Source organism: Mya arenaria, chromosome 5 (assembly GCF_026914265.1).
Source record: "Mya arenaria isolate MELC-2E11 chromosome 5, ASM2691426v1".
Lineage (NCBI taxonomy): Eukaryota > Metazoa > Mollusca > Bivalvia > Myida > Myidae > Mya > Mya arenaria.
Window position 1 is genome coordinate 4,237,004 of NC_069126.1, and position 17,553 is coordinate 4,254,556.

Genomic DNA, 17,553 nt, shown 5'->3' on the forward strand with positions numbered 1-17,553 from the left:
ATTGAACAATATTGGTACAAGTCAACTAGATGATATATCATGCCAAATATCTAAGCTCTTGTCACTACTTGATTTTATGTGTGTATCTATATATGTATATTTGTTATTAATTGTTGTATGTGGCCCGTATTGAAAATTGGTATGTGTACTAAATATGTTATCCAGTTTAAATTAAGACGTTACTTGTCTTTGTGAGTTCGGAGAAGATTTTTTAAGTTTTCACTATAACACATATATAGAGAAAACCCATCAGCCCCGGGGTGTGGCCAATTTTGACCCCAGGGCCATAATTTGAACAAACTTTGTAGAGGTCGACTAGACGATGAATCATGCCAAATATCTAAGCTCTAAGCAACGTAAGTTCAGAGGAGATGATTTTTGAAGTTTTCACTATAAACATATAGAGAAAACCCATGACCCCCCAAGGGGGCGGGGCCAATTTTGACCCCAAGGCCATAATTTGAACAATCTTTGTTGAGGTCCACTAGACGATGAATCATGTCAAATATCTAAGTTCTAGTCCAAGTAAGTTCAGAGGAGAAGATTTTTTAAGTTTTAACTATAAACATATAGAGAATACCCTAACCCCCCGGGGCGGGGCCAATTTTGACCCCAAGGCCATAATTTGAACAATCTTTGTAGAGGTCCACTAGACGATGAATCATGCCAAATATCTAAGCTCTAAGCAACGTAAGTTCAGAGGAGAGTTTTGATTTTTTTTACTATAAACATATAGAGAAAACCCATGACCCCCCAGGAGCGGGGCCAATTTTGACCCCAGGGCCAATATTTGAACAATCTTTGTAGAGGTCCACTAGACAATGAATCATGCCAAATATCTAAGCTCTAGTCCAAGTAAGTTAAGAGGAGAAATTTTTTGAAGTTTTAACTATAAACATATCAAGTATACCCATGACCCCCCGGGGCGGGGCCAATTTTGACCCCAAGGCCATAATTTGAACAATCTTGATAGAGGACCATTTGGTGATCCTACCTACCATATATCAACGGCCTAAGCCTTGTGGTTTGGGAGAAGAAGATTTTTAAAGTTTTTCCTTTTGTTTGCCATGGCAACCAGAGTTCTGCATGGAATTGAATTCTTTGAACAACTTTGATAGAAGACCACCCAAGGAACATCCCTATGAAGTTTTATTAATATTGGTCCAGCGGTTAAGGAGATGTCTTTTAAGTAAATTGTTGACGGACGCCGCACGCCGCACGACGGACAAAAGGCGATCACAAAAGCTCACCATGTCACAAAGTGACAGGTGAGCTAAAAATGTATTGACAATAGCAGCTTGAGCTGTAGTTATCTAAAATGTGAACAATTTTAGTAGGTATTTAAACACGTATAAATAATTGAATAAAAACGTATAAAAACTGTCGGAAACTGCTTCTCAACCAGTATACAGTACACGAAAGTGTTGTAAATAATACTTCTAGACATGTTTCTTTATGAAAGAATAATGGAAGACAAATAATGACACAATCATGCAGATAAAAGGTATTGACTTATCAGACATTAAAAGTTGGTACAAGTAACTCCCTTGCCTGGTGCTCGGCATTTAAAGGGTAGTGCTTGGAAAAGTGGTGTACTCAGTACTGATTTAACCCACGTAAAAGAACCAAGGGGTCTCTTCGAAAAAGAGCTAGGGTATCACACCCAGACTTCCTTGTATCCCACCACTGTCTCTTCAGCGTGCTGTCCCTTCAGCAAACACAAAGGACCCCGTTGGAAATAAGTGCTTGCACTTTCACAGGTTATCCTTGACCGCAAGGTCTAAAGAAATGCACATACACAATAAATTCTGATTGGACAAGACATGACATGGATCAACTAAAACACGAAAGGACACAAAACCATTATCACCGAAACATACATCCTCTGACATTAATAATACATGTATGCAGTCCACTTAGCAAGTCCATAGAAATTTGTTATTTTATAAACAAGCTGTATGAGGATTTTCTAATCATATCACACAAAATTTTGAAAATCAAAATCACGCCTTTGAAGTAGGTTATTGCAAAGGGGCTCTTAGTCTAAAATAATAGACATGTTATACGGGATTCTTCCAATCCCTAACGTCTAAACGGGAATGTGCAAAAAACAGGGGTGTTTTAAAAATATTGAAATTGTTTTTAAGTGAAGTATTTTATGGTTGAAATTGATCATAAAGAGTTATTTTCATATTTTACCATGTATGTGAAATGTTATTTTGCTCTTAACAAGCATTTAATGCATAAAAATGCAAGTTGTTTACCTTTCCAATAAAACAAAAGTTGACTGACACAAACAACAATTATGCGAAGGGGAACAACTCGATACAATCGTAATAACTCGGCCTCCTCCGACAAAGCTTCGAGATAGCCATGGCCGAAATGTTCTGAGCGATTTAAAACTGTGCCCTGAAGCCTTGCAGGTGCCCTTCATGTATATCGTTATGTTTTGACAGAATGAAATGAAGGAAAGCCGTCAACCTCATAATTATAAGTAGGATATTTATGTTTTGTGTACGGAACTAATATGAAATAACATTATCTGGTAATATTTCTTGTTTTTATGATATTTTATAGACGCTATATGCTTTAACCCGGAATCTAGTCTAAAATAATAGACGTGTTATACGGGATTCTTCCAAGGATTTGCCATATAAAAAAAAAAAAAATCCGTCAACGTACAATTATTTGGACTAACCCGGAATCCTGATAGGAACAACTACCCACTTTTGATACTAAACAATTCGTACGTGAAGGATTTGCCATATCAAAAATCTAAAAAAAATATGTCAACGTACAATTATTTGGACTAAGGGGCTCTATATCCACCTGTAAAATAACAGTCAATTTTAACCACACACACATACCACAGAGTCAACCACACACAAACAACAAAATGTCAAGGAAGTACATGAGAACAGGAAGCAATTAAAAAGTACTACTAAACAGCCGGGGAAAACAACAGATGCCAAATCTGAAATTATAAAAAAAAAGGTTGGTGATAACTTAGCTCAGTTCAAATGACACACACCAAATTTACACTACTTGGAATATGTATGCTTACCTAATTAACTGTTATCGTTTCAAAATTAGACACAATGCAATAACGCACTTGCACGCTACAAAAATTGGGATTTCCTGAAAACGTCAACAATATATTTTTCTAGGAAATCATTGAAGCGTGCAACCCACTCCACAATATTTAGTTATAACGTCTTATTTTAGTCGCTAAAAGCAAATGAGGTAATTTCATCCCATGTCAAACGAGTGCTTAAAAATGGGATGTATAGACGAGATTTAAACCAGTCCGAAGTGCTTTATTTGTCTTTAAATAGCGACCTTTGCTCTGTATTTGAGAATCGTATAATAGGTTTATATTGTACAACAGATTAACAACAACTAACTGTGATTCTTGAAATACATGAATATAATGCAGTAAATGTTATTCGCTGACTACTAGCTGATAGGCGGAGCTTATCAGATCCTGCAGAGCATATCAGAGACCACTATGTACAACATGACATTTCTTTTTCACAGGTGAAGCAAACACGGCATGACGAAATCGTACATTTGTGCAACTTGTTGCAAGTCATTTGCTATTCCGTCGGACTTGAAAAGACACGGACGCGGCCAATTGAAGCTGTTCTGTGATGTTTGTGGATTGAGATGTGATAAATAGCCAAAACGAAGGGTTATCAAAATAAAACTGTGCTGCAAGTGTTCTTTTAAACTATTTGTGTCGTATTAATGCCTGCACTCTTGGCATAAATACGGATTCTCCATTTTCTGAAATTAAACAAATATCACGAGATTATACTTCTATCCAGTTAGTTTACTTCGAAGTCATTCAAAATTACAATCACACTATGCTATTTAACAGAAATTTGTCAAAAAGCAGAGTTATTAAGCAATTGTATGTTACTATACGGTATGTCACGTACAATACATGCAAAATTTATGGAATACACAAACGAAAGACACGTGGAGCGCACATCACAACAAATGAAAAAGCCTTTCATATATTCATTGTGATTATATTGTTGAAATACACGCATGGATTTTATTGTAATAACACACTTTTCATTGATACATGAACAATGGCTCATCAGTTTTCGTGACTCCGTCATTCTGTTCTAAATGTTCAAACGCGTCCATTCTTTTATTGCCATTACAATGCGTCTGCTTCGAACAGAGACCAACGTTCAAATACGTGTTGTACGGAGGAGTGTATTAATAATACATTTTAGCACCCATCTGTGAACTATTAAGATATGCACTGAAGGTTGTAAAATGTCCGTGTACTTTATCAAATAAAAAATTGATGATGATGTCCGTGCACTTAATTAATTGTGTTTTTGCTCATTTTTCCATTCAAATACACATATTGGAAATAAATTCATAGCCTCTGAAACCTACAAAAACATAAAACTTTCTGAAAATATGATTATCGTATGAATAACTCACGGCTAAATCCAATTTATATTTGTCAGGAGCCGTGTAATTTGCCGAAATTTTCAACTCCGAGAAATCAGTCGGTCAAGATTTTCAGCGAAAGGTAAGGATTAAAAAAAAGAAGTTTTATAAAACCTAGGAAAGTACTCATTATTGTAGGGTTTATGGTCTTTGTATGACGAAAATTTTCCCAGTGCTAAGAAAGTTATCTTTAAAAAACCTTCCTGAATCTAGACCTTTAGTTTACATGTTTTCCGTGCACTTTACCAATAAGTCTCGTGGGTTCTCCACCGTGATAGCGTTGGCAAAAGCAATATCATACATGTATACATACATTGTACAGTCTAATCCAACAGTCAACGTTCTGTTGTAGAAAGAGTTCTATGTCTTCTAGGGGTAGTCCAAACAATACCGGTGAAATATTTTGTCCTTGGCATATTTAAATCAATATATAAATCATAGAATGAATTGCAATGATTGACGCACATTACTACAGGGTTTGTTTTTAGTCGATGTATATATTTTTCTGTCGTACATCTGCCTCACACGAGCCGTAAATGAAGTTTGTGAAACAAATTAAACTTGAATATAATTAATACATTTAATTGACAATACATTTTAATTGTTTATACATGAAGTGGGTTGTAGGTTACAATTTATCTGCCACTAAGTTGCTACTTGATTATCCATCGTATTGCAATATATATTTTTAGGATATATATATTCTTCCTTTAAAATAGCGTTAGAGTTTGGTTAAAATGAGTTATTGATATGGACATGTGGGGTTAGGGCTAGGTGATTGGTTAGGGTTATGACTAGGCTTAAGACATAGTTACTGACCAATTGTTTCATAACTCCAGTTAGACATTACTTTAAATGTTTGTAACAAACGAATTCATTTTATTGCAAATTTAGCATACTGTGCATGTGCTTTTCTGGACGAGTATATAATTTAACGTTACAATTTACGGTGGCCTGGGTTCTGGCCGGGCATGACCATATAGTTTCTAGTCGCTTCGTTGTTTTAGTTTTGCCGCTTTTGTGTTCCATGAAAACTATTTTGGTCTGGAAGATTGTTGGGATAGGCCACTGGAGGTGAACAAAGAATTGGTCGTCTTTGCCCGTATGTTTTTGCTGTACGCCTGCAAATATCCAAAGCAGTTCTTGGATTCCCTTATCCGTTTACATTTTAGATAATTATCCAACACGGTTGAACGATTGCAAGTGAATATTTGTTGTTAATAAACAAAATAAACTTCTGTAAATTAATCAACTTTTCTCTTACTGTGCAATGTATACAAACGAGTAGGGACCTAGCCGTTTAAACATTATCAGTCATTAAATTTGAATAACACAGCAAAGAAATAAAATTAATTAACTTGTTGTTAGCTGTGACGTTCGTTTAGATTGAAGATTTTTGAAGTGAAGACTAATATTTTTTTATTAAAAGGGGCCCAAGTCGAACTAATGGCTACCAGACAAATCGGCCCCTTACCAAATCGGCCCCTAGTTGAAACGGTTACCTTTTCGGCCCCTTACCAAATCGGCCTCATCCTGTAGACGTTTCGGCCCCTGATTACGGAGACGTTTCGGCCCTTATTTGTTTTTCTAAATATTATTTTGATTTATATTCGAAATGTCTATGTTGAAAATCAGTCAGGGGCTAAAATATCTCGAGTCAATTTTATTACGGTGACGAAATAACAGGGCCGAAATGTTTTAGGGGCCGATTTGGTAGTAGGCCAATTTGTCTCGCTCCTGAAGCTCTGTGAAAACTACTCCACGATGTTAATCTAGACGATTTGACTAAATGCCGATTTGAACTTTGTCATGTAGACGCATGAAACCAAGCGCCTGATACCCACGATGAAAATAATACAAAATAAATACTATATCTTATAAATAAATAATATATCTTGAACCATAACAAATCCTACTCCCAGACGATAATAAGAAATATCTAACTTTCAAATTATTCATTAAACAGACTATGCTGGGTGATACTGATTGGCTGCATGCACTTTGCAGGTGCATTCGGCAAGGTAAAGACTTCCTGTGAAACATCCAAGATCTTAACTCAACTTCTCAAGCCACCTTTAAAGCTGCACACTCCCAGATTGAACGTTATGACAACTTTTTTTTTGTCTTGGAAAAGAGCAAATTTATGCAGTTTCATTTAAGACTGCCGACAAAAATTTGATCGCAGATTTTTATATTTATAAGAATTTGCTCATTGAAAGACGAAAAATAAAAAAGTTGGAAAAACAGTAAATCTGCCAGAGTGCAGCATTAAGTTTAAAATTTATTGTATACCAATACCATGGGTGTCCTAGTAAATCGTCAATAATTTTAGGAAAATTGCAAATTGAAGTCATTGCAAAAAAAATAACCTTTTAAAGAAAGGAATTGATTTTTGTCCGTGTTTCAGTGTTGTTTTTTTCTCTGTTTTTTCTGTTCTCACTTCTTCCATATAAACCACTTAGTCTAAAATAATAAAGTTAAACGGGATTCTTCTAATCCCTAACATCTAAACGGGTTTGTGCAAAAACGGGGGTTTTGAAAAATATTGAAATTGTGTTTAGGGAAGTATTTTATGTTTGATATAGATAATAAACGTTTATATTCATATTTTACAATGTAAGTGCAAAATTATTCATAAAATTTAAAACACAGGATTTACCTTTCCAATAAAATGAAACTTGACTGACACATACAACAATTATGCCAATCGAAGCAACTCGGCCATCTCCGGCATGCTTCGAGATAGACAGTCTGCGAAATAACTTTTCAGATGAACTTGCCCTTTCGGGCATCTCCCTGGCAATTTTAACTTGCCCGGACCAATTTTCACTTGCCCGAATAAATTTCAAATAAAATATAAGCAAAGATCACATCAGAGTTGTCTTTGAAACGCTTGCATCGGACTGGTTTAAATCAAGCGTCCAATCGGCTTTCAATTTTATACGCATAGTTATAAGCGTCTATTGATTCGGACTGCGGAGTAAGTGTACCAGTCGATACAGACCGCGTAAAACGTCATCAAATTTAGCGACTTTTACAAAGTCGAGTAATACGTCATCAAATTAAGAGTATTTACTTTGTTTGTTGATTTTCGGATAAACGATTTCGTTCTCTTTTTTCACTTGCCCGATCGGGCAAGCAAATACGATTTTTTACTTGCCCGGCGGGATTTTTACTTGCCCCGGGCATCGGGCACATGGGTTATTTCGCAGACTGGATAGACCTTGTAAATACAATCGTAGCAACTCGGCCATCTCCGAGGTGTTCCGATTGTTGTAAAACTGTGAACTGAAGCCTTGTAGGTGCCCTTCATGTATATGTATCGTTATGTTTTGACAGTATGAAATGAAAAACTACATCAAACTCATAATTATTCGTTGGATATTTATTTTTTGTGTACAGAACTAATATAAATAACTGGTACTATTTCTTGTTTTTATGATATTTTATTGACGCAATATGCTGGTGCCTGGGATTCTGATTGGAATAACTACCCACATTTGGTACAAAACAATTTGTACATGAAGGATTTGCCATGTCAAAAATCGTAAAAAAATCTGTCAACCGTGAACGTACAATTATTTGGACTAATAAACCACTTTGTTTTGATTGTATTTATATTTTATACAAGAACCCACTCCCAAGGGTTTAAGATGAAGATGATTCTGGAATTGATAAGTCCATGTAAAGCATACACAATCAGTGGTCGAAATTAGCACTTATAAAATGTCTTCAGGGCTTGCATAAATTCTGAATTTTATAAAGCAGGGCTTACTCAAGAATATTATTCCATGGAATAGTATAAGCAATTGGGCTTGTTCATCCAAAAGTCTAATTTTGATGACTGCACAATACATAAAGTATCTGAAGCAGGGCTGCTTAAAATTTGCAATGTCAATCAGACTAGGTCAGTCAACGCATGCTATATTTCATTGTTTACTGTGGCCGATTAAACTTTGGCAGAATTAGCTAGGAAAATCTCATAATCTTGAAAAATAAATGAAGCAGTTTCATTTGATCCATTTGGAAATCTCTCTGGAAATCTGGCTCTCCCATATATACAGACATTTAAACTAATGTTTTCCCCGTAGAAAATGTATTCTGGTGAAAGCTTGCTATGAACTTGGTCTGCCTGATCTCTACAAAGTTAAAACCAGTCACTTAGACTGCTCGCCTGACAGTTCAGAGTTATTGAAGAGTGTTTAATAATTATTGTAACATGTGTTTTCATTGGAAGAATTTGTTTTTTCCCTTTGGCCTTGATGTCTATTTGAGAAAACAGCACATTTAATGATATCTTATATCTATATAGGTATGTGTAGTGCAAACACTTCATATATATATACAAATTTTACACCTGTTTTATCAGATAGTTTATCACACTCCAACTCGTTTAGGCAGACATTTTAGCTGTCTCATTTGAATTTTTTTATTGGAGATAATTTGTATAAATTAGATTATGAAATGACTTAAATGGCGACCAGTCAGCATACAAAAATAAGTGATATAGGTAATTGTATATCAACAATAAAAATATAAACAAATTCTTTGATTTAGTATGACACCCATTGTTTTGTTTACCATTTTATTTACATTATTGCTAGTGATGAAACGATTATCGATTACAATCGATAAATCGTCACTGACAATGCTATGTTGGCGCAAAATCGATGTCGCTAATGTTACTTCCGGTAACTACGTATTTTTGTTTTGTGATAAAAGTCGAGTAAATGTCAATTTTTTTATTTCCGGTCTGGTTGAGTTTAATTTAACAAGGGATATCACTCCCTTACACAAATGCAGTGAATGTAAACACTTTTGCTTAAAAACTTACAAACTCTCCCAAAATTACAAATTGATTTAATTGTTTATATATTTCATAAAACCTTCTTCAATAACCTGTTTCGATGGTGTAAAGGGTTCGGTCTTACCTAAAAATACCGGGCATCCCGGATCAGTGCAAACTGTTTTTGAAACCTTTTTTGTTATCGTTTGCAATTAACTTAAATTTACTTTTTATGCCCCCGAAGGTGGGCATATTAAAATCGCACCGTCCGTCCGTCCGGCCGGCCGGCCGGCTCTGTAACTTTCCCTTGTATGGACAGATTTTAAAATAACTTGCCACATGTGTTCCACATACCAAGACGACGTGTGGCGTGCAAGACTCGTGTCCCTACCTCAAAGGTCAAGGTCACACTTAGTGTTTATTCACAATGGAGTGCTGCATATAAGGACATAGAGTATAGGTTGTCGTGTCCGGGCTGTAACTTTCTCTTGTATGGACAGATTTTTAAATAACTTGCCACATGTGTACCACATACCAAGACGACGTGTCGCGTGCAAGACCCGTGTCCCTACCTCAAAGGTCAAGGTCACACTTAGTGTTTATTCACAATGAAGTGCTGCATATAAGGACATAGAGTATAGGTTGTCGTGTCCGGGCTGTAACTTTCCCTTGTATGGACAGATTTTAAAATAACTTGCCACATGTGTTCCACATACCAAGACGACGTGTGGCGTGCAATACTCGTGTCCCTACCTCAAAGGTCAAGGTCACACTTAGTGTTTATTCACAATGGAGTGCTGCATATAAGGACATAGAGTATAGGTTGTCGTGTCCGGGCTGTAACATTCTCTTGTATGGACAGAATTTAAAATAACTTGCCACATGTGTACCACATACCAAGACGACGTGTCGCGTGCAAGACCCCTGTCCCTACCTCAAAGGTCAAGGTCACACTTAGTGTTTAATCACAATGGAGTGCTGCATATAAGGACATAGAGTATAGGTTGTCATGTCTGGGCTGTAACTTTCCCTTGTATGGACAGATTTTAAAAGAACTTGCCACATGTGTTCCACATACCAAGACGACGTGTCGCGTGCAAGACCCGTGTCCCTACCTCAAAGGTCAAGGTCACACTTAGTGTTTATTCACAATGGAGTGCTGCATATAAGGACATAGAGTATAGGTTGTCGTGTCCAGGCTGTAACTTTCTCTTGTATGGACAGATTTTAAAATAACTTGCCACATGTGTTCCACGTACCAAGACGATGTGTCGCCTGCAAGACCCGTTTCCCTACCTCTAAAGTCAAGGTCACACTAAGTGTTTATTCACAATGGAGTGCTGCATATAAGGACATAGAGTATAGGTTGTCCTGTCCGGGCTGTAACTTTCCCTTGTATGGACAGATTTTAAAATAACTTGCCACATGTGTACCACATACCAAGACGACGTGTCGCATGCAAAACACTTGTCCCTACCTCAAAGGTCAATGTCACACTTAGTGTTTATTCACAATGAAGTGCTGCATATAAGGACATAGAGTATAGGTTGTCGTGTCCAAGCTGTAACTTTCCCTTGTATGGACAGATTTTAAAATAACTTGCCACATGTGTTCCACATACCAAGACGACGTGTCGCGTGCAAGACCCGTGTCCCTGCCTCAAAGGTCAAGGTAACACATAGTGTTTATTCATAATGGAGTGCTGCATATAAGGACATCGAGTATAGGTTGTCGTGTCCGGGCTGTAACTTTCCCTTGTATGGACAGATTTTAAAATAACTTGCCACATGTGTTCCACATACCAAGACGACGTGTCGCGTGCAAGACCTGTGTACCTACCTCAAGGTCAAGGTGACACTTAGTGTTTATTCACAATGGAGTGCTGCATATAAGGACATAGAGTATAGGTTGTCGTGTCGGGGCTGTTACTTTCCCTTGTATGGACAGATTTTAAAATCACTTGCTACATGTGTTCCACATACGAAGACGACGTGTGGCGTGCAAGACTCGTGTCCCTACCTCAAAGGTCAAGGTCACACTTAGTGTTTATTCACAATGGAGTGCTGCATATAAGGACATAGAGTATAGGTTGTCGTGTCCAAGCTGTAACTTTCCCTTGTATGGACAGATTTTAAAATAACTTGCCACATGTGTTCCACATACCAAGACGACGTGTCGCGTGCAAGACCCGTGTCCCTGCCTCAAAGGTCAAGGTAACACATAGTGTTTATTCATAATGGAGTGCTGCATATAAGGACATCGAGTATAGGTTGTCGTGTCCGGGCTGTAACTTTCCCTTGTATGGACAGATTTTAAAATAACTTGCCACATGTGTTCCACATACCAAGACGACGTGTCGCGTGCAAGACCTGTGTACCTACCTCAAGGTCAAGGTGACACTTAGTGTTTATTCACAATGGAGTGCTGCATATAAGGACATAGAGTATAGGTTGTCGTGTCGGGGCTGTTACTTTCCCTTGTATGGACAGATTTTAAAATCACTTGCTACATGTGTTCCACATACGAAGACAACGTGTCGTCTGCAAGACCCATGTCCCTACCTCTAAGATGAAAGATACACTAAGTGTTTATTCACAAGGGAATTCTGAATATAAGGACATAACAGTGTAGGTTGTCAAGTATGGGTGGTATTTTTATGCCCCCGAAGGTGGGCATATTAAAATCCCACCGTCCGTCCGTCCGTCCGTCAGTCTGGCTCTGTATCTTTCCCTTGTATGGACAGATTTTAAAATAACTTGCCACATGTGTTCCACATACCAAGACGACGTGTGGCGTGCAAGACTCGTGTCCCTACCTCAAAGGTCAAGGTCACACTTAGTGTTTATTCACAATGGAGTGCTGCATATGCTGGGTATTTTTTTATGTTCAGAGGCAATTTAAAATAACTTGCCATATGTATTTGACACGTAAAGGCAAGATCAACTTTTCATGTACTGACCTTGTTCGTAGGTCAATGTCACATTCGGGGGCATTCGTCACATACTGTGACAGCTCTTGTTTTGTGAAAGTTTTATGAAATTAAGTTATTCTAATGAAATGTTCAATATAACAGGTTATTGAATGTTAAGCTGGTTCACAAATATTTAATATGCCTTAACATAGATGAAACTGACATGATGCGGTGTGCATCATTTTGCAATTGATGTGCAAATATTTAGTTTGTGTTGTGTTCTGTATGTTTTTTCGTTAGGTTATTAAAGGCAGAAAAAGGATATGAATGTTTACTTTCTATTGCAAAATGCATTACCATAGCATTACACCTACCGATTCAAGGTTTAACCATTTAAATGATCATGATTATACTATAGGTATAAAGAATGCATTCCTTACTGATATTATGAACTTTCAATTATTGTCCGATAGTAAATGCTTGGTCCGATTCGATTCGATTATCGATAGCAAATGGAGTCCGATTTCCAAACACTATTAAAAACTGATTGCTCATTCTTTTAAGGAGATGCAATTAAAGTACAAAACCTTCTTGAGGGACGTAGTGTTCCAGGGCATTCTGGCAGTGAGCTTAAACTGGCCGAAAACCCACTGCATCTGGCTGTGGTACAGGTAAGGCCAAACAAACTTTATGTCGGGTTCCGATTACCCAACCGACACTATTTTTATTCTGCGACCCTTATTAGATTTGGGTTAAAGTCTTGTTTTGTTCAACTAGTACAACAATATATTTACTTTATAATTATGTTTACATTAAAAATAATTTTCCAAAATTAATTAATTCCCGACAGGAACCACAGCATTATTGTCATTTGGCCTAAAAATAATATTTTTAAGAAATTTGATACAACTTAGAACTGCAAACAACAATGTTCCTTAAAATTGTTGTTGTAGCACAAGGTCAAATATTTGTAATTATCTGCTCTCTCTTTAAAACGTTAGTATTTTGGGATCACCAATCTTAGCGCTGATGTATTCCTGTTCAACAGGGGAACAGAGACATTGTTGAGCTGCTGCTATCAAGAGGAGCCAATATTGAGGCCACCAATGTTTATGGTGAAAGCCCGCTGCACATTGCCGCCAGATCAGGCGACACAGGTAACTGTACACAGCAGCATATGATTAAAGATATATCTACTTTTAAAGTGGTGAAATGAAAATGATGTCATTTATTATCATATAAGGAACTTGATTAAATAAGGACCAGTCTCTGTAAAGTTGTAACAGCAATAATCATAAATCTGGAGATTTGTCACAAATAGAAACAAGTTGAAATAAATTGTTTCCTCAACTTTGTGTTCGTTTTTGATACTGGCTAAAGTTCAATCCACTATAAAATGTAGCAAACATCTGTAATATATATATATATGACACTTATGTTATTTTAATTTGGACTTGGATCTTTATTGTTAAAGGACACAGTAGTGAGTTTTCTTTTGCAAAACATGTTTGTCCTCTAATTTGAGTTTTTTTTATTCATATAATAAAACTTTTAAGCATGAAACTGTTTGTGAGGGTTATGCTGTGTTACAAATACCTGTGTGAAATCATGCAATGACAAGACATGTTTTGAAGAAGAACATTATTATGTTATGAAAGTTAAAATAAATAAAATCATAGGTATCATCGTTGGCAACCACGATACATTTTCCGTTCAAACCATTATGAAGTGTAACGGAAAATGTACCATGGTTGCTGATGATCCAGTGGCATCAGAAGTGCCTTTTTTATTCAGAGAGACAAAAACATTTTCATATCTGATAGATAGAATGTGAATTATGCAAGGCAAGTAAAAACATTTTGACTATTCTCATGCATACATGTTTGTATTCAAGCCCTTGTGTCAAGTCTGCTGGCTGCAGGTAGCAATATTGACAGTTATGACTGTGGTGAGGCCACCCCCCTCTTCCATGCTGTATATAGCGACAAGCCAAGCACAACAGAACTACTCGTCAAAGGTTTGGTTTAGCAAAAACTACAATATTATTTTATATTCTGTGTGTAATAAGATGGTTTTAACTGATTAAAATTAAAGAATATAATTATAAAGGTTAAGCAATGGTCTTAAAAGCAAATGTCTGATGGATGTAATGAGACGCTGCATAACCATTCTACAGTAAAACTGCGGTCGTTCGAACAAGCAGTCGTTCGGGAACCGGCGTTCCCTCGAGGTCGGAGCTTGGTCCCGAACATTTTCCTTCTATTTTCATATAAAATATACCTACGCTGCATCGAAACCTAATTATGTCGAGGAGTCGAGCAATATACTTGGTCCCAAGTACACAAATCATGCACAAAACCTTATGGCTCCCTCGAGGTCAAAATGTCACACTTTCTCGAACGCGTGTTCCAAAATAAACAAACAATTGCTAGGTGTTAAAATTTTCGCAAGTTGTAAAAATTGCAATGACAGTTCAAAGGCAATTTGATAAGGTGTGAAAATCCGTTTATCACTGTTAACGCATGACTGATATTAGTTCATATGGTCATTTTAGAAGATAATTATGAGAAGTTAATTGTGAGAAATTTAAATGAGTAATAAAAATATGAATAAAACACTACCATATCGATCCAACATTGGAATCTCTGAAAAGAATTCCTTCTTGTCACTTTGCTTTGCAATATGGCTATTAATTCATTTATTGTTATTTCTTTTGCAATTTACGTTTAGGATAAATTAGATTACGACAGCCTTTGAACATATTAGCGATTTCCACAACGCAACACATAATCTGTGTCTTAGTAAACAATCGGTTTGACGACTTCAAACTTAAAATACACTGAAAAATATTTCATAACAAACTGGAAAATTGAAAATCGGGTCATTCAAAACATCGGTTCCCTCCAGGTTTTGGCTCGGTCCCCGGCGACCTCGAGCGATCACAGTTTTACTGTAGTTTATTCTCAATTCTGTACCAAACTTTTGTAATGCCTTCATTCTATATTACATAAATCATTATAACAATGTAATATTGTTTATACTTTGTAATGATAGGGATTGCTGTATTGTTGATATGTGTAATAAACCAGAAACAAATGTACATTTGTCAATAACTGTTTTTGTACTAGATAATTAAATTTTCCTTATATCCATGACAATGATAAAAAACAGTGTATTTAACATCAATTTAGACTAGAAATGTCAGTTCAATTTTGTTACATGTAAATGACAATTTAGTATTTTTTAAGAGCATGTGAAGTTCCCAGTACTAGTATTTACCTACAAATAATTACTCCACAAATTGACAATGCAGTAATAAACAATTGTTCTTTAGCTGGAGCAAACCTCAACACCCTGAACGAGGAGCTGATGACCCCGCTTGACCACGCAGTCCTGTACAAATACAGTAGAATCATTTCACTGCTTCTACGAGGGGGATGTAGTGTAGAAACCTCCAATGGCTCCGAGTATTTTCCCGGACATTATTCCAACTCTTTACTGTTCTCTCTATGGACTAATGGAGATCTAGATAATGTTCAGGTGTTAATTGATGCTGGATACAAAGTAAGAAGATCTGATTTGACCAAATTATTTGCTGTTGCAAAACAGTTGAATTGGGACAGTGCGATGTTAAATTGTGTAGATGAGATGGTTTCACAGCCATTGACATTGAAGGGAAGTTGTAGAGTGGCGATACGGAGACATTTGATGAGCCTCAGAGATATTAAACAGAAACAGCTTCTGCATCTTGTGGAAGATTTACCCTTGCCTTCAATTCTTAAAGACTATGTTAGCATGTTCAAGTTTTAGCACTTGTGAGACATTTGATTTGTCACTCTCATCCTCATAAGCTAAATTATTCTCAGGAATGCTGTTGTTTTTTATTTGTATTACCTGAATATTAGTTGTCACTATAAATTAGTTATCACGTTGTGTAGCTGGTTGTTGGTGTGATTTTAAACATCTTAAATAAATTTTGCTGTTTTTGTTTTCACTATAGAATTACTTTTTGCACAAGCTCCATGTACCCGAATTACAGGCCACAAATCTTTATTCTTAAATAAAGGATGATTCAAGCCACCTTTTAACAGGATCAATCTATGACAAGCACACATTTTTTCCCGTATTTTGTGTGTAATATTTTCTTTAAAAGAGTTTTAGACTTTTAAAGTAATATATTTTGAAGTTGATTATGATGCACTATATTTGTTTTGTTGAATCAAGTTAAGAAAGTAAATGAAATGTGGTATTTAAAGCTGCACTCTCAAAGATTGACCGTTTGACAACTGTTCTTATTTTTTGTCTTGGAATGAGGGTATATGTTTGGCAACCAGCGATATAAACCTGCTTACAAAAGAGCAGATTGTAGATTTTATATTTTCATTCCAAAATTGATGTTTTATGGCTAAAAGCTTTACTAACGCTTTCAGATAAATGAAATTCGGCAGTTGTCCAAACAATTCATATCTGTTTTATTGTGAATTATCTTATATGACTGAATTAAATGCATTGATGCCAAAATCAGCTGCTTATAAGACAAACAATTGAAAAAGGTAAAAACTGTCCATCAGTGAGAGTTCAGCTATAAAGCAGTGTTCTCTGTTTTCCACAGGATTCTGTTTATATGAACCGATGAGAAAATAAAGAGCAGGTGGAAAGCCCTTGAAAGCTTCTCATACCCTACTTAGTACTACCAGATGGCAAAAATTGCTCTAAAGTGTCCTGAAGTAACCTTAAAAATAAACATTCAAATTTTGACAATTTACATACATACATGACTTTAAAAAGTAACCTTAAACAATAAATATTCAACTGTTGACAATTTTCATACATAAACGACTTTAAAAAAACACACAACCATTTTATTTCTGTCACTCGAGACAAAGTCATCCTTCTTCATATTAGTATTATTAAGCTGTTATTGACAAGTTGACTAATCTTATCTGTCCTCATGTTGTCATGTATATATATATATATATGTATACAATTTGCATTTCAAAGTTGACCATTTATGCACTCTTGAAAGTATTGTTTATATGTTATATAAAACCACCTAGTTTAATGTCTAAAGTGGTGTAAAGGTTTTGGTCTCTGTCTGCATACATACAGTACTTGGCAGTCATCACATTTAGTCTTTAGGACGGACAAGCCTGAATTAATATACTACAGATTGCCATTGCATTTTGGAACAAGCCCTGCTGTATTAAACCCAGAATTTGAGCAAGCCCGGAAAGCCTTTTTTACAGTGTAGGGTTTGCGGGCTTGTGCTAATTTTGACCACTGCAACTTGGGCTCAAATTCTTGGGCTCCAAAGTGGAAAAACTTTGTTACACACACATTTGAGAGTCAATGTAGTAATGATTCTGTGATTATTATATTTATT

The 17,553-nt window shown here is 36.2% G+C and overlaps 2 protein-coding genes across 6 annotated transcripts in view; one reads left to right on the forward strand and one right to left on the reverse strand.

The window, feature by feature from the left end:
* The window catches only part of LOC128233517 (signal transducer and activator of transcription 5B-like), a 49,188-nt gene extending 45,996 nt beyond the window's left edge, over positions 1–3,192 (reverse strand). For 4 of the 5 annotated variants that reach the window (XM_052947221.1, XM_052947219.1, XM_052947223.1 and 1 more), the window contains exon 1: positions 3,065–3,192. The gene's annotated coding sequence lies outside the window, so the exon portion shown is untranslated. Of the gene's footprint in view, positions 1–2,798; positions 2,873–3,064 lie in introns of those variants that run through there. The other variant, XM_052947220.1, reaches the window with a different exon arrangement.
* A 3,107-nt stretch (positions 3,193–6,299) lies between these two features.
* LOC128233571 (ankyrin repeat and SOCS box protein 8-like) lies at positions 6,300–16,164 on the forward strand. Its single transcript, XM_052947308.1, has 5 exons — positions 6,300–6,494; positions 12,735–12,841; positions 13,219–13,327; positions 14,065–14,187; positions 15,505–16,164. Exons 1-5 carry the CDS (start codon positions 6,443–6,445, stop codon positions 15,978–15,980), a joined length of 867 nt encoding a protein of 288 aa, XP_052803268.1. The 5' UTR covers positions 6,300–6,442; the 3' UTR covers positions 15,981–16,164.
* The last annotated feature ends 1,389 nt before the right edge of the window (positions 16,165–17,553 follow it).